This window comes from Homalodisca vitripennis, chromosome 8, assembly GCF_021130785.1.
Source record: "Homalodisca vitripennis isolate AUS2020 chromosome 8, UT_GWSS_2.1, whole genome shotgun sequence".
NCBI lineage: Eukaryota > Metazoa > Arthropoda > Insecta > Hemiptera > Cicadellidae > Homalodisca > Homalodisca vitripennis.
The window spans coordinates 17,119,417-17,138,406 of record NC_060214.1 but is presented as its reverse complement, the minus strand read 5'-3'; the positions used below and the strand labels follow the sequence as shown (position 1 = coordinate 17,138,406).

The 18,990-nt window shown below is 35.3% G+C and overlaps 2 protein-coding genes across 2 annotated transcripts in view; one reads left to right on the top strand and one right to left on the bottom strand.

The window, feature by feature from the left end:
- LOC124368037 overlaps window positions 1-18,990 on the bottom strand; it is a 131,252-nt gene that overhangs the window by 13,871 nt on the left and 98,391 nt on the right.
- LOC124367365 (dnaJ homolog subfamily A member 1-like) lies at window positions 6,117-7,823 on the top strand. Its single transcript, XM_046824125.1, has one exon. The coding sequence runs from the start codon at window positions 6,295-6,297 to the stop codon at window positions 7,498-7,500; it is 1,206 nt and encodes a 401-aa protein (XP_046680081.1). The 5' UTR covers window positions 6,117-6,294; the 3' UTR covers window positions 7,501-7,823.

Below are 18,990 nucleotides of genomic sequence, written 5' to 3'. Positions count from 1 at the left end.
GAAAACTACTTTTAAATCGGCCCATTATCTTACAATGATCTCCCGGCCAACTTACTCAGTAAGTAGTTTTAAAGATAACGCTACCAAACAAATACAATTTTTAGATTATTACATTAACATTAGCATATTGAATAAAAATATTATTAAGATTGTAGTTTGGCTACTTTGACTTGGGTTTATTGTGAAGAAGCAGTGTGTGACTAAAGAACTCTTTGAAACAAAGCTTTTTATTATATTTCAACCCGGAGCCAATAAAAAGAAACGCACCCGGTTCCTGATTTTCCATCTTTTTTTGGCACTACAAACATATACTACTCATACTACAAGTTTACTACGCTTTGGTATGAGTTTCACCTAGCTTTAGTCTGTGTCTGTTAAATATCCACCTGAGGAAGAGGTCAGATTGCGGATCTCGAAACGTAGTGTTAAATGTCAGAAACAACCCTGTTACCATAAAAAAACTCTTAAAATTCTAAAAACAAAGTTACCCCCATTACACCTGATAGTAAATGACGCCAGCCACAGAAGCTTACATTTTATTAGTAAAAACTGAGAAATACTTATATTTAAAAAATGTAATAATAGAACAAACCGAAGTCGGGGGGAGTGCACCAGTTGCTACAGCCTAAGGAACGTGAGTGCTCTTTTGGTAACTGAACTTCAGCATTGTGTAAGGGTAAATTTTAACTTTAAAAAATGTAATAATAGAACACACCGAAGTCGGGGGGAGTGCACCAGTTGCTACAGCCTAAGGAACGTGAGTGCTCTTATGGTAACTGAACTTCAGCATTGTGTAAGGGTAAATTTTAACTTTAAAAAATGTAATAATAGAACAAACCGAAGTCGGGGGGAAGTGCACCAGTTGCTACAGCCTAAGGAACGTGAGTGCTCTTTTGGTAACTGAACTTCAGCATTGTGTAAGGGTAAATTTTAACTTTAAAAAATGTAATAATAGAACAAACCGAAGTCGGTGGGAGTGCACCAGTTGCTACAGCCTAAGGAACGTGAGTGCTCTTATGGTAACTGAACTTCAGCATCGTGTAAGGGTAAATTTTAACTTTAAAAAATGTAGTAATAGAACAAACCGAAGTCGGGGGGGAGTGCACCAGTTGCTGCAGCCTAAGGAACGTGAGTGCTCTTATGGTAACTGAACTTCAGCATTGTGTAAGGGTAAATTTTAACTTTAAAAAATGTAATAATAGAACACACCGAAGTCGGGGGGAAGTGCACCAGTTGCTACAGCCTAAGGAACGTGAGTGCTCTTTTTGGTAACTGAACTTCAGCATTGTGTAAGGGTAAATTTTAACTTTAAAAAATGTAATAATAGAACAAACCGAAGTCGGGGGGAGTGCACCAGTTGCTGCAGCCTAAGGAACGTGAGTGCTCTTATGGTAACTGAACTTCAGCATTGTGTAAGGGTAAATTTTAACTTTATGCGGGCACAGTTTTGTAACAGTACAGTCTCAGGATCGTTTGTGTGTTTACGTGTACGAGAGAATTCAAGGGTGGACGAGGACGGGTTGAAAACGAAAGTCGTGATCGACGCCCAAGGACAAGCCTTACGGATGTCCGTGCCGTTCGAGAGCTTACTGAAAGCCATCGCCGGTTAACCGCAGAAGGAGTTTCATCATAAGTGCGATCAGCTATGGAAGTGTTCAATCCAAAATCACTGATCAACTCGGTTTCAGAAGTAGTAGTAGTGAAAAATAAAGTAATTTTTCATAAATAACGATGGCAAATGGGCGAAATCCTGTGTCCTTCCTAATTATCCATCGGCAATAACGAACTGTAAACAAAGAGCTTACAACTGTGTAATACACGGGCCATATGCTTAAAAATATTCAATAATACAAATTTCAACATTTATGAAGAAACTACATTTTTTTAACTGTGTTTTTAATTGTGTTCTGTAGGTCCTCAGCTATTTTTGATTTCGCGGAACGATTAAAGATTTACCACAAATCAATGCCACTTTGTTGTTAAATTTTTAACTTGTTCGTGCAGGAATGAATGACAAGCCAGCGCTCGCCACAGCTGCCTCTACCGATGCCCTGGTGATAACGCCTGTAATGTGTTGAACGCACGCACTTTACTGAACTGTTTAGCCGTCTGCGTTTTTAAACTGAAGGCACTCGCGATATTTAATTTAATTAAAAATCAATATGATTCAGAGCGAGATAATTAACAGATGCTCAAAAAAGAGAATTGGTCTATTAAGAACATTATTGTGTGCAATCATAGAGTTCTATGTAAGCTGGTATTTTTAAATTTAAGTTTATAAACAAATTGATAATGTTTTAAAATGAAATAATTAGTTAAACAGTTGACGATTCAATTATTGTGATCTAATTGCATGATTTTTCAATCCTATTTTACACAATTTTTAATCCTATTTTGCATATTTTTTCAAAACAATTTTGACACTGTGAGGTTTCAAAAATAATAGCAGATTCAAAAATAGTTTTATGTCTGCTCACAGCTATAGTCTTCGTGGATGCGTTTCTAATACATAAATGAATGTTCCACATGTATTTAATTAACTCAATATTAAAGTTTCCAACTATACGCAAGTACTAGCAGTTACCCGCGGCTTCGCACGCAATCTTTAGTACCTAATAAGATATAAAAATATACTCATAGAGAAAATTGAGAGTCTGTGTTCAGTGAAATACTGAAAAGGATTTGGGAATTGTAAAAAACTTTTTTTTATAGAACTCGATAGGATTTAATCGTACATTTAAAAAATGTTTCATGTCATTTAGAATCTTGAAATAAAAAAAAAGGCGATCCATAGAGTTCCAAAACATTTTTGGTTCTGTTCTATGTACCAATCGGGACGGAAATCTTGAACATATATATGTAAATTAGCACGATTTTCATACGTTTAAGGTGGAGCCAATTCCATCAACCTATTCAATTTTTGGTTGAGTTGTTTTTTAAATACAAAAGTCAAAAGAATGTTTTATAACTGTACGAGGTTGGTGGGCTTTTGGAGCAGAATTTAGGAGCATCTTAAAATTAGGTCTATAGAAAAACCGTTAAAGTTACGATTTTTTTTTAAAGTATGTGCGGGAAGTAAAATATGACTGGAAGGAATGAACTATTTTTCTACAAAGATTCATTTTCTAAGAACATTTCAATTAAAAACTAATAAATTTGTGCCGTTTTTGTTTGGCCCGGGTTACAAAATTACCTGAATGTCATACTTGTAATTCCTTTTGGGGAATACATTTTTTCCCTTTAAGGAAGTTTCTTCAAAAACGCAACACCTTTATAAACCACTTCAAGGACGACTTTTTTTCAAAATGTTTTGATACTTTTCTCTTGTCCTGTAACTAATTACTGGAACTTTATCAAGGTATAATTCAAGTAAAAACAAAAACAAATGTCATCGTATAACGTTATAGAAACACAATGTTTGGAGGTTTAAGGAGTTAGAATCAATATTAGTTTCAAAATAGTATCTAGTAAACAAATCATCACAACAATGATATTATGCTATATCTTAATGTATTATAGCTGTGAAATAAAATCAGCACAATGCCTTATGCACCTAATAACATTCCAAATGGTCTACTTTTAAGCAGAAGTAATTTAATATTAATCCAAATCTTTATTTGAAAAATCTTAATTATGTCTTTAACCACTTATCGTAGAACGTTCAACACAATACCAAAACGTTTGTATGGAAAAATCATTCTTAAAGTTATTAGGCTTTGAAGATTTTAAATTACCACCATTTTGTTTTGTAAAAGAAATTATTTTCAAACTTGTATATACTATTTTCAAACGTACCTATACTACGTACCTAGTATTTACCTATACTAATAAAATCATTACACTTTCAAAGTTTAAACTTGATATCGCAAACAGTTTTGTAGGTAAAACTTATTTTCTAAAAAGACACATAGGTACAGCCAGACAGACCAAAAACTAAGCAAGATATACATTATATGATATTTTTCCCACCTGTATTAACCTTGGTAAAGTGTTGGTCATTAATTATGGGATACCTGTATACTTAAAATAAAAACACAACAAGCAATAACATAATTTAATTTATCATATGTTTTGTTATATTAGAAAAATAAAATTGGGCACAAAGGCACATGTAATTTATTGTAATTTAGGTCGACATTCGATTTATTTTGGGTGCATTATTATTAAATTTTGTACACTTTAATTAATAAAATTAACTTTATAACGTTCCAGTACGAAAATAGTAAAACTATCTTGCTGTAGAAACCTGTCAGCTAGCGAGTCTAAATCCCCAAATAAATAAATAAATCCCCAATCAATATGTAAAAAGTCCAAATGGGTACGTTAAAACTGTGATCACACGTGAACGGAATATAAATTCAATGTAATTATTTTTATGGCACTTACGTATTATATCGACCACACCCCTACATTTCTCCAAACACAAAAATTCAGCAAAAACAAACATTACCAAACAAAAACTAAACTCTTTATTGAAAAAACACACAAAACGTGGCGACGAAAGAAAAACATCCCTCGAGATACCTATTAGTAAAATATCAAATTCTAGAGGGGCTGATCAGAAATATAAATTGAATTGTAATGGAAAGGCAATTATGTACCGTGTAAAAAACTTAATAAATCATGAATACCCCTATTATCGTTATCGCTGGAGCGGCAGGTCGCTGAACCTTGACCAGGAGGGGGGGTGAAGGGACAGGTATTGCGATAAGATAACACCGGACGTCTATTGTGGGCAGTTACCTTAACAACAACTATGTTTATAAATTACCAATAATATGTTGGTTTTAAAACCATAATATTGTGGTCGATATAATACGTAAGTACCCTTTTTATAATTACTTCTTATGTAAAGCATTCAATTTTCTCAACAAAATAAGGCATAAAGCACCAGGAAAATATCCCACCCAATCTCACATAAAAACACGTTCAAAATTGTAGATTCACAGTCGAGGCACACCGTGAAGACACAAAATCAGCTGCTACAGCTGATTTTGTATTATTATTATTATTATTACAGGAAAATAGTCCTGTAATAATAACAAACAGTGTTGCCAACTTATAAGATGTTATTGGGCTCAGCTGGGTGTTTATTTCAGATGTGAACCAAAATATATTCTTTAAGCTAGATGTTAAAGTTAATGTACTTAAATAATGGGCCATATTCTTTGAAGAGGTTAAGCTTAGTGAAGTGATATGGCTCATTAGTGGTTCAAGGAATATTTAATTTCACCGTCCAAGATCTAGTATCAGGGTTTGTGGTTTCCGGTACAAAACAGTTTCCGGAAATTCTGACATTGAAGATGGCAGCAATATAAAGATTTAATTAACCTCTACCTCAAATGTTAGCCATTAATTAACAATAATAGTTGCAAAGATCATCTTTGTATGAAATCTTGACTTAAATCACACTGATGCATCCACCGTCAGTCAAGTTATACAAGTTAAATAAAATGTTTTTTACACATAACAACATTTTGATTTAATAAGTGGTACAATACATTTACATGTTATCGTTAGTGTATCATGAACTTTGCCAGAACAAAACATACACGTCTCAAAAGAATTTGTTATTATAAAATCAAATTATGTGTGGCGGTATGTGTCATGCAAAAGTGAAAGAAATACACTTTTGTTAAAAACTGTAACAAATCTCAGGACGCGCACAATAATGGGTTAAGTGTAATAAAAGAATCAATAGTTGCAACTTAGCCTGTCAAAATAAAGAGTTTATTCATTCATTTATTCATTCAATAACATTCATCCACACTGACATTAACAAAACTTTAAACTTCACCTAGGTTCATAATTTTATTTAGATTAATGTTCGTGAGTTCATTGTACCACAGATTTTAGCCGCTTAATAGAGAAGAGTTATTTATTTCTGTATAAACCTTTTTACATTAGATGACATTATGGTTGAGAAGAAATTATAACATTAAAACTCAAATTTGTGAAAGATACATTTTTATGTCATTTTGACTTTTTAATTCAGTTACATTCACTGTCTGTTTTAAAGTCGGTGAAGCCAAGTGGAAATAGACCTTTGCATGGCGTAAAACAGGTGGTGTTTCCAATAAATCAGTATTATTTAAACAGCTGATTTTAGCATTAGTGCTGTCATCAAAAGTTACACGCGATATAAACATCAACTAAACTTGACCTTTTGCAGTGGAGAACTGAAGTTTGTGTCTTGAAATTATTTGAAAACGAGTCATTGGATTTGTTGAGAGTGATCGAGATTTCTTATTTTATTAAGTGCGTTTTCCGAGTGGCTGTTATCCAACTTCGAAGATGGTCAAAGAAACCGGTTACTACGACATATTGGGGGTAAAACCAAACTGCACTCTCGACGAATTGAAGAAAGCCTATAGAAAATTAGCCCTGAAGTATCACCCGGACAAGAATCCTCACGAGGGGGAGAGATTCAAGCAGATCTCCCAAGCGTACGAGGTGTTGTCAACTCCGGAGAGGCGCGCCATCTACGACAGGGGTGGAGAACAAGCCTTGAAGGAGGGTGGTGGAGGCTCTCACTTCGCCTCCAACCCGATGGACATCTTCGAGATGTTCTTCCACGACGCCTTCGGTGGTGGCAGTCGGCGAGGCCCTGGGGAACGGAAGAGTAAAGACGTGGTCCACTCCCTCGCCGTGACCCTCGAGGACCTATACAAGGGCGTGGTTAAGAAGTTGGCCCTGGAGAAGAACGTGATCTGTGACAAATGCGAAGGCAGAGGGGGGAAGAAGGGAGCGGTGGAGAAGTGCCTCTCGTGCCAAGGAACGGGTATGCAGGTCCGCATCCAACAGCTGGCGCCGGGGATGATACAGCAGACTCAGACCGTGTGCGGCGACTGCGGAGGTCAGGGGGAGAAGATACCGGCGAAGGACCGCTGCAAGACGTGCCAAGGTAAGAAGACGACTCGCGGTCGCAAGATCCTGGAGGTTCACGTGGACCCCGGAATGGTGGACGGCCAGAGGATCACGTTCGCCGAAGAAGGCGACCAAGATCCCGGATACAAACCCGGAGACATCGTCATCATCCTGGACGAAAAAGACCATCCTAGGTTCAAAAGGTCCGGCCACGACCTGATCCTGAGGATGCAGCTCGAGTTGGTCGAGTCACTCTGTGGTTTCCAGAAGGTCGTGCGGACCTTGGACGACAGAGACCTGCTGATCACGGTGTTGCCCGGGGAAGTGGTGAAACACGGGGACGTGAAGTATGTCCTGGGCGAGGGAATGCCCCAGCACAAGAATCCCTTCGAGAAGGGCCGCCTCATCCTCCAGTTCATGGTGAACTTCCCGAGCAGCCTCTCCCCAGAGGTGATCCCCAAACTGGAGGCCTGCTTGCCCCCCAGGGGGGAACAGACGGTACCCGATAATGCGGAGGAGTGCCTTCTCATCGATATGGATCCAGAGGCGGAGGCTAGACGTCGGGAGTACCGCAACGTCTCCGACGAAGAGGAAGGCCACGGACAACCGAGGGTGCAGTGTGCAACAAATTAATTGGTCTACACTTGTTAATATCGAACCCTTGTGCTGGTGCACTCAAAATTGCTTTTTTCCGCTCGTAATTTAAAGTTGTATAATTTTTATTTGTACGTCATTAAATGTTTCAATTAGCGTTTAAAATTTACTGATTATAACTTTTTAATTGTGTAATTGTCATAACAAACTAGCTGCAAATCTCCATAATTCATTTGATCCAGGCATGTGTTGATCCATAGAGAAACCGGGAACCGCAACCCTCCCCCTTTCAACCAACACCTCCTTACTTGTCATTTGGAACCCTCCATTCAGATGTATGAAATAAATGTCATCCAGCAAAATAAGTTTTATTATTTGGAAAAGTGATATTGCGCGATAATTCGATTTTCTCTTGTAAATAAATATAATATCTTCGTTTGCTAAACTTACTGAGCAAATTACAGGCGCAGAGGTGCTGCCCCTGTAGTATGATGGCGATTTCAGAGTTTGCAATGCAAACTAATTATCCTGCGCAACCATAGTTCCCGTTTCCGGTGCTGGTTTTATAACCAGAAATTTGTGAGTAAATTTTGTAATCGAGGATATTTTAGTAGTGGAGTTTTTAAAATTATAATATCTGTGTGACCGCCATGTCAAAGTCGGTCCTTCAATTGGTGAAGAAAATAAGATCCACTAAAGGATTGGATTAGAAATACCTCCAGGAGTAGAGAGTCAAGGACCCAACCTGGTGAAATCAATAAAGGGATTTTTCCTAGGACAGAAATCATTTCACGCCAATTTTATTGGAGGTTAACTTAGAAGGGTATTAAGAGAACTTAATTAATTAATTTTTCTGAGTTTTTATTTTTTTTTAGGTTTGACACAATTAAAACCGACCGTCAGGCACGTAAATAGTAGTTACAATACTGTCAGACATATCAGTATAGTTACAACACTGTCAGACACATCAGTAATAGCTACAACACTGTCAGACACATCAGTATATTTACAACACTGTCAGACACATCAGTAATAGTTACAACACTGTCAGACACATCAGTAATAGCTACAACACTGTCAGACACATCAGTATATTTACAACACTGTCAGACACATCAGTAATAGCTACAACACTGTCAGACACATCAGTAATATTTACAACACTGTCAAACACATCAGTAATAGTTACAACACTGCCAGACACATCAGTAATAGTTACCTCACCGTAAGGCACGTTAACTAACTTTAACGTCAACTCTCTCAACTCCAAGAGGTTATGATGTTTACACGCTTGGTAGAATAACATAGACGCCTGGAGCTGAAAGAGTTAAAGGCATTTATTAGACAATTTAAAAATAAATATTTAACAACGTGGTTCTTCTTAGCATATCTAAAAAACAAGATATACTTACCAATATTTTAATACATTTTCTATCAAAGCAAACATTTTGCTTGTTAGTTTTTAGTATATTTTATAGTCTGCATGTCATTGAGACAAAATATAGATTTGGCAATATTATACAATTGAAAGTAAACCATTAAAATTAGTAATTAATATGAATACACGTGATAATTTTAAACTGGCCACTGTATCCTCAAAATTGTATCAGCACCCAATACCATATCAGCACAAATTAAAATATACTTTCCAGTATTATTTACACAACCAGAGCTGCGTTTATGCTTACAATTGAACTCTGAAGTACCTTATTGGATTCAGCACACACGTCCATGCAGTAAAATGGAGGAGCAGTTTGAAGATAAGCAAAATATATGTTTAGAAACTCAGGAAAGAGTACACGAAATCAGTTACGATTCGTCCAAAAATAACAAACACGCGATCAAATTTTTCCCACTAATTTCCCAAAATTCTAAACTACTTCAACTGAATAAATGCACTGGATAAAGTAATGGGAACATGCATAGAAGCGAATTCTGATGACGGCAACTTCCATTTGCCAGCAACTTCGATAAGAAGAGCATCTTCAGACGTTATAATTGTTATTGATGCAATCAGTCACATCTATTGAACTCGATAACGATGGCGATCACGTCTAACTGGACATTTAGGCTCTGAAATCGCCGATTACTTTCAATAAATCCGTTTCAAGAGCCATGTATCTAAAACCTTTGTGTTCCCTTTTTTAGTCTGACAAACAGTCGTGTTCTAGTGTAATACACCGGTTCATTGTGGTAAACTTAAAACAATACGTATTCAACGGCTAGTAAAATGTTTTACACTTACCGATATATGCTAGGCCCTTTCTTTAAAGCTTGCTATTGACGATGGAAGGTTTTTAAGGATAACAGGATTTCGGACATTTGCTATCGTTATACGTTACAAAAGATAAAACACAACGTTTCGAGGATTGGAATCTACCCTCTTCGTCAGGTGGGGGAGGTATTGATACAAAAATAAAGAACAGAAAGGCGCCGCGAAGTGTCATCTGAAACCACGTTGTGTCCAATCCTCGAAACGTTGTGTTATACCTTTTGCAATATAAAACGATGACAAATGTCCGAAATCCTGGTACGCTACGGGTTCCATTAATGTTTGAACAGATATATAACCACCAGTATCCAGGTGGGATCGGAATGAGACCAAACATTCCGGTTTTGGGGGTATATACTGAACCTTTAACCCAACCATAAATCGGAGATTATGAGGAAATTCGAAATTGGAAACGTAAACCCCCTCAACGGATGAACTCAATTATATTAAAATTGTGTGTGATTAAATTATTAAAACAGATAGATTGTCGACAAAAGAATTAATTGTATTAAAGTATATATTTTTGATCAAAACTTCAGCAGAACTTCAAGAGACTTATAGTTTGAACCATTGTTCTTCTTTTACAATTCCCCAATCCTCCGTTTAAGGTTGGAAGCACGCTTTATTTTTGTGTGCTCTCTCTGGAACGTTTGAAGGTTGATATTCTCAGTTAAAATCTAGCAATTTCAGTTCTAGTTCTGCATTCGATGTTCTGAGCATCGTGTAAGATTGAAGTAAACTACATTAGAACTTTATATCAATAGACATACGTATAAGGATTTAAATTGTTTCCCAACAGAGTTTTGAAGAATTGTGCTTTCAAAATCTACTACTTTAACGAAATAAATAATTTGAGTTGGCTATTGCACATGTCATAAAACTTAATTACAAGATTTGTTGTATTATATATAACCACTGCAACATACAAGTAAAAGTGTGGAAAGACGCATAATATTGGAAAATTATGAAAAGTATACTCTCGTGTTATTGTTGTTGTAAAAAATAGAAATTCAATAAATGCAATTATTTGGTTTTTAAAATTGTTTAATTTGTAAAATTTGTTGAGAAAATAGAAATATTTTCTAGAAATACACCTTTAAGTAGGAAAGTTTTGTTTTGTAGGTATGCAGTTTCTAAACATTATGTTATGTAATTTTCCAAATAATAGTGTTTTGTATTATCAACAACAGATTCCAGTTAACTAATCCCAATGCCATAAGACGCTCACGTTATAAAACTATTATTATTTTCTCATTAAATTAACCTCATAACATTATTCATAGCATAAACTATGAAAACATGTTATTAGACATTTATTACCTTACCATTTAAAATTTCTAATAGTGTCTTATTTATTCTACACGAGTCAAAAGTGTGTCTCCCCGAAATGATTCGCTAAACGGAAGTCCGCAGAGTGGAGTTCCTGAGATAAACAGTTATCTCTAAATGATAACTTTACACTGCTCGCTTCTAGTCGTACATTGTCTATGTGGTGTTGAGTTTGGCTCAGTTCACCTTCCACTTATTGTAGCGTCTTATCGAATCAACAATTTGAGTTCACCCAGATTACACCACAATATACCTATCACACCACAATATACCTATCACGCTACAATATACCTATCACGCTACAATATACCTATCACACCACAATATACCTATCACACCACAATATACCTATCACGCTACAATATACCTATCACGCTACAATATACCTATCACGCTACAATATACCTATCACACTTTAATATACCTATCACGCTACAATATACCTATCACGCTACAATATACCTATCACGCTACAATATACCTATCACGCTACAATATACCTATCACGCTACAATATACCTATCACGCTACAATATACCTATCACGCTACAATATACCTATCACGCTACAATATACCTATCACGCTACAATATACCTATCACGCTACAATATACCTATCACGCTACAATATACCTATCACGCTACAATATACCTATCACGCTACAATATACCTATCACGCTACAATATACCTATCACGCTACAATATAACCTATCACGCTACAATATACCTATCACGCTACAATATACCTATCACGCTACAATATACCTATCACGCTACAATATACCTATCACGCTACAATATACCTATCACACTACAATATACCTATCACGCTACAATATACCTATCACACTACAATATACCTATCACGCTACAATATACCTATCACGCTACAATATACCTATCACGCTATAATATACCTATCACGCTACAATATACCTATCACGCTACAATATACCTATCACACTACAATATACCTATCACGCTATAATATACCTATCACGCTACAATATACCTATCACGCTACAATATACCTATCACGCTACAATATACCTATCACGCTACAATATACCTATCACACCACAATATACCTATCACACCACAATATACCTATCACGCTACAATATACCTATCACGCTACAATATACCTATCACGCTACAATATACCTATCACACACTTTAATATACCTATCACGCTACAATATACCTATCACGCTACAATATACCTATCACGCTACAATATACCTATCACGCTACAATATACCTATCACGCTACAATATACCTATCACGCTACAATATACCTATCACGCTACAATATACCTATCACGCTACAATATACCTATCACGCTACAATATACCTATCACGCTACAATATACCTATCACACTACAATATACCTATCACGCTACAATATACCTATCACGCTACAATATACCTATCACGCTATAATATACCTATCACGCTATAATATACCTATCACGCTACAATATACCTATCACGCTACAATATACCTATCACGCTACAATATACCTATCACGCTACAATATACCTATCACGCTACAATATACCTATCACACTACAATATACCTATCACACTACAATATACCTATCACGCTACAATATACCTATCACACTACAATATACCTATCACGCTACAATATACCTATCACGCTACAATATACCTATCACGCTATAATATACCTATCACGCTACAATATACCTATCACGCTACAATATACCTATCACACTACAATATACCTATCACACCGCAATATACCTATCACATTACAATCTCCGATGTCGAAACGGTGTAAAGCGTTCATTTTGAGCTTCTTCGTGGCCGACCTTTTTTAGAAACCTTCCGACTAGAGATGGGCTAAAACAGTAAGAACCTGTAACCGTTACTTCTGATACCGTTAGCCGGCGATACTGAGTACAAATACTGGAGACTTGAAATCAGCATCGAACACAGTTTGATAATTAATAGAATCCAAAAGTACAACGTAATTATGTAAAAGTGTATAAAAATAATATATTATTATTAAAACGTATACATTTTCATATGTATTAATGAATTGAACAGTAAATTGAACTTCTGCTACTGTCAATAGTCAAATGGGCTGTTACACTGGGTATTCTTTAAGGTTATGAATATACAGGTCTATTTTATAAGTAATTTTAATTGAATAAATTTAGCGCATTTTAGGTACAGTTTTGTTTTGTATTACCTACTACAAAATTTAAACAAACTCTCATTTGAATTAAAGGCATTACATTTCTTATCATAGTTTACGTAATTAAACACTTTTAATATATAAACTGTTTTGTTTTCATTAAAAAAATATATTTATTACTCAATAACTAATTCAAGAATATCACACTGACACCGGTTGATGAGTGATTTACATTGTGAAGTAGCAATATTTTGCAGTTGGAGCGGTACGATCGCGGTATTTATGTTGTAGTGTTGTCAGCCTCAGATCAGTATTTCAGTATTCGGTATCAGTGAGGATATGAGTACTTCAGGACTAGTAAAATAATCAGTACAAGAACTGCATCTTGTAACCAACCATATGGAGTACTAGATACAAAGTATCACTGTCATCAGTATTTTTGGTTCTCAGTAACCGTTACAGATGTTGGAGAAAAGTAACTGTTACAAAGTACTGATTACTGAAATACCATCTCACCTCCACTTCAGACGTAGATGTCTCCAGATTCCAGGAGTCAAGTCTGTGATAGCGTCTGTTTCCAGGAAGGTTAACTGGAACCAACCTATATCGCACTGCACCAACCCTTCCCACCATAGCTACGTTACGTGTAGAAAACTCTGTTACTTCTTTTTTTTGCGAACATTTTTTGACCTTACGTAATCACGATGGAACGAGAAAATCAACCACAGACTGAATACAACCATACGATATTCGAACATTTGGCTTCGATATTGGTGGATTGGCTGGCAAGACTTTTGTTACATTCTATCGAGACCTCCGAATCCCCGTTGCATCAGTTTTCTGCTGCATATGGACAAGATAGCGTTGAATGATAGTGCATGGGATTTAGCTGGGATGCCAAGAAATTGAATTGAGCTGTTACTTCTATCTGTGTAGTTTCTGTCTGTCTGTCTGTCTGTTCCCGCCAGATATCTCAATAACGACATTTTGCCTGCAATTTCAGCAAAGCCTGTTGTTACTGTAAAGCAAAATTGTATTACAACGCGAAATTTCATTACAGATCAGTTCGCCTCAAAACATGCGTTATGCGTCACTCAATGAGCAGTTACAGCGCAGTAACGCGAAGCGCAATTATTGCAGACTCGACCCCGAGCTGGATGCTGTCGCCTGACAGTGAATTGCGTGTCAGAATCCTATCGCTGGCGACAAGCTTCCGTCGTGGGGTTGTTAACATGTTTTGTCATGTTCGTCGAGTTAAGAGAGCTTAACTCGTGTCACACTCGTTCTCCATTGATAACTCCAATCTTTGGAAAAATTTCGAAGAAACTCATAATTTATTTATTGACAATACATTATTCAGATTCGTCATTGTAAGAAAAAACTATGATGATACTCTCTCAACAAGGACAACATAGAGATATGATTCTTAATTATTAATAATAAAATTATTAGACTCTCAACAATTCTAATACTGAGAGTGAAATTAATACTCCTGATTATTTATAATATGATGATGAAACTCTTAATGTATTATTGATGTTATGTTGATTAGACTCTCATCAATCATTGGAATCTTATTTACAACAAAGTGATGATACTTGTAATTATTAATAATATGATTATGATACTCTTAATTATTGTAAACATGGAATTGAGAGTCTCGATCATTGATGGTTCCAGTAAGACTCTAACCATTGACAACATAGAGTTGAGGCTCTTAATTATTATTAATAATTTGGCAAGTATTAAGTAGTAGTTATAAAATACAAAGCTCCTAACTAACTTTTACTGTAAATTTAAAGAATTTTATAAAACCCACCTTTGTTGTCTTTTGATATAAATAGGCTTCTCAGATCTCTGTAGGTGTATATTTTCTTGACCAGGAAATAAGGAAAATGAACTATGGAACAAAAAAGACTAAGACCGGAGGAAATTAAATAGTTATAAATAATATATATATATTATATATATATATATATATATATATATATACTGTTAATATATGTATTTGTTTATATATATAAAGCAAAATCACCATAGAACAAATACTAAGATCGGAGTAACCAATACTATAGTTAGTATAGTGAAAAATTTAACAAAAATGAAGAGGTAATTCTGAGTGTAACCCAGAGTACAGTTTGTAAATGATGACGCTGATATCCAGAAACGGAAAGCAGAATAATTATAAAAACCCAAGTAGATTAAAATATGGTCAATTGATATGATGAAAATATTATAAATTCATATTTAAATAGGTATTCCAATGCGTCAAAATATTGAAGGGTTTAAAAGTGCACATTTATTTGAAGTTTTATAAAAATGAAATCATAATAACTATTTTCAATCTTAATACTCTACATTCTAGGCTCAAAACCAAGAAACTGTACCAATTGCTATAAATTTACAGAAAAGTTAGGCTAGGCTTAGTTTATTCCAGGTTTCGGCGTTATATTCTATAATTTAATATTAGACCTGGACGAAGTGAAACCTGGACTTATGAAACCTGGACTAAATGAAACTTGGACTAAATGAAACCCTCCTAAAATTCAGAGTCATCGAACTGTTTTATGTCGAAATTGAAATGAGTAATTTTTACTGTCGTGAAATCTAACTAACCCAACCTTCAGGGTAGATTTTTGAATGGGTATTTTGACAATACACTTTTTGAGGTTTTCTGGATCACAAAATAATCTCACATTCCCGAAATGACCATAAACATATTTTAATTTTGTATCACGTGCAAACGGAGTTGTTTCGTTTTCAAGAACGGTAGGTCTCGTGTCGTACATTTCATCACCAATTAGTTAAGTCATCATTTCCGAGGAAATAAACAATTTTTCAACACAGCGTTAAAGTTTCAGTTATTGACGGATGAATAAAAATGGTGCTAGAAGTCAAGAATCCACTTCCACCATCAGCTGTTTCAGCTGAATTAGATACTCTACTGCTCATTCAAACCGTGGGGTTTATCCGGGCCTGGACGGCACACCAACAAAAGCCATGCAAATGTACGCTCGTACGGAAAATCACGCTTATAGAACTGACTGGTGCCGCCGTACTTTCCGGAAGTACGGTTTCACATCGGCCATTGGCACATGCGCGGGTCATAACATCCGCCCTTCCGGTCTTTAGAGGACATGGCGGTCATCATATTAGGTCAAGGAATTGTATGTGAAAAATGCATTTTGTTCTCGGTTATTAACTTTAATATTGAAGTATTTCAGCACTGGGGTTTGATTATATGAAGCTTTTATCCCTACGTATGTAATTTTAGGGTTAAATTCTTTGATTTTTTTCATTTCATTCTTATATAGCACGTAATTTTGTAAGCTTTGCACATTTTGTATGAGCACTTCTGGTTTGAGTGAATTACGTTTCCGATGCCAATGTTGAGTTTGCCTTGGTACCACGACCAAGAAACTTTTCCAAAAAGTGTATATTTATATATATATATATAATATATTTTTAATAATATTTTTTATTTTAATATCTGAATATTTTCTTACTCTGTGATCAACAGCAGTTATAGAAAAGGTTGAATTAAGAAGTGGTGTTGTTACATTTAAGCTCTTTGTTTTCACACTATAAATAAAAAATAAAATAAAAAATATTTGTTAACTTCACTAAGCATATGGTTATACTGTCATACAACAATAAAAAAAAAAAAAATAAAAAAATTTGTTAACTTCACTAAGCGTATGGTTATACTGTCATACAACAATATTTGTACAGAGCTGTTGATTACATTTGACAGACTCTTTAAATTAATATTTCACAACCAGATGGGAATTTTACTATTTTAAAGACCAGTGGGGCGTGGTCTTGAGGGATTTTCGAAATAAGAATAACTCTGTATTTATCCCAGAACCGTAACGATGTTTATGTAAAACTTCAGTACAATCGGTTTGAACAGTTTACGCGCATTTATAATATTAAGATTAGGGTGTTTCACTTTTTTTCATTTCTTGGCGTTTTAATCAGTACATTCCTTACATATTGCGATTTTTGATATGAACTGTATAATTATATATAGATATTTGCACAATGTGTATACCAAGAGGTCTGTGAGCAATACTCAATGATGCAATCCTTCCATAAATAGGAAGCCTTGCACAGTTGGACAGATGACCGGGAATGTGACGCGACTGTTACCGCTAACCTTTCTCATTGGTGACGTCAACTTCATTCTGTAATAATACTCGAAATAATTTTCTTATTTTAAGTCAAAATACCGCTTACTTCACATAACGTAGCGTAGCTATAGTGGGAAGGGTTGATGCAATGCAAATGTTGAGTTCAGCTCCAGTTCATATTCCTCTTACTTGCTGCACTCTACAATATCCAGACGAACATGACTCCAGATTCCAGGAGTCAGGTCTGTGACAGCGTCAGATCCCAGACGCTGATCTAAGAGGTATGTGAACGAGCGCTAAACTCATTCAAAATACTTGTTCGATTATGTTGATACAGACTGTCCCGTAACTGAAGGAAACAGGATTTTCCCGGACATTTGCCATCGTTCAGTGAAACAAGAAATGAGTAACACTACGTTTCGAGATCTGCAATGTGATCTCTTCTTCAGGTAAAGAACTAACATAATTACAAACTAGGTTAAAATAAACAAATCATACCAAAGCGTTGTGGCAACGCCTAAGTCAGGAATCACAACCACCATGTTGTTTGTCAACTTCACTAACTCTAAAAACATGCACTTAATACAAATCTATACACAACACTAATCATTAAAACTGAACTACAGAATACAGGTCACACAATAAGTCTGCATTCGTCTACCAATCACCTACGTCTCTGGAGTCAATGTCCGGTTTCCTTTACAATCCTTCCATCGTGAAAAATAACCTTCAAACAAAGTCCCGTAACTCTCTGGACAAAGGTATAATGCGTTATTGCTCAGGTCAAGACAAACATATTTCACCGTATGAACATGGGTCTCCGATGCTTAATTTCCCATCTGTCTGTCTGTATGTGTTTTTATATAAAAAAATTAAATATTAAAAACTAATTAATTAAATTGTACCAAATTTGGCTCAAATGTATATAATAAGATCAGTTACCGAAAAAATTGTAATAAAATTAATGGCGGCCATTAAAACTTTTAAACTTTGAATATATTAAAAACTAGCATTTTTCTCAACAATTGCAGGAATAGCAGTTTAAAGAGAATTTTATCACAAATGTAATGCCAGGAAAATTATTTAATCGAATTATAAACAACTGGTTTAGAGCAGATTTACTGTGACAAGACATGGTCCACATTGAGGTTCTCAGCGAATAGCCAACAATACAAAAAGTAAATAAACGGCAGCTCTCAATATGGGTCATGTCTTGTTACAGTAAATCTGATCTAAACCAGTTATTTATTATTTGATTTAAGTAATTTTCAAAGGCATTACATTTGAGAAAAAACCTCTCTAAAACTTTTACTCTTGCAATTCTTGAGAAAAAATGCTAGATTTTAAGATATTCAAAGTTTAAAAGTTTTCATTGCCGCCATTTCTTTAATATACTAAAGATAATTGATATCCTTTTCAGTAACTGGCGTTGTTATAATAAACGTTTGAATCAGTTTAAATTACTTTGTCAAAGTAAATTTGTAAACTGATTTTAAACAGAAAACATAATAAACTCAATTTCCATTGGATGAATATTGCACACAGCGGCCAGGCCTAGTACTACCACTGACGGGATCTAGCACAGCAGTAGGTGAGTATTGACATCCTACTTACTTACTGAT

Bases quoted from the DNA above. Each gene is read 5' to 3' on its own strand.
- LOC124367365 (XM_046824125.1), top strand. From the start codon at position 6,295: ATGGTCAAAGAAACCGGTTACTACGACATATTGGGGGTAAAACCAAAC.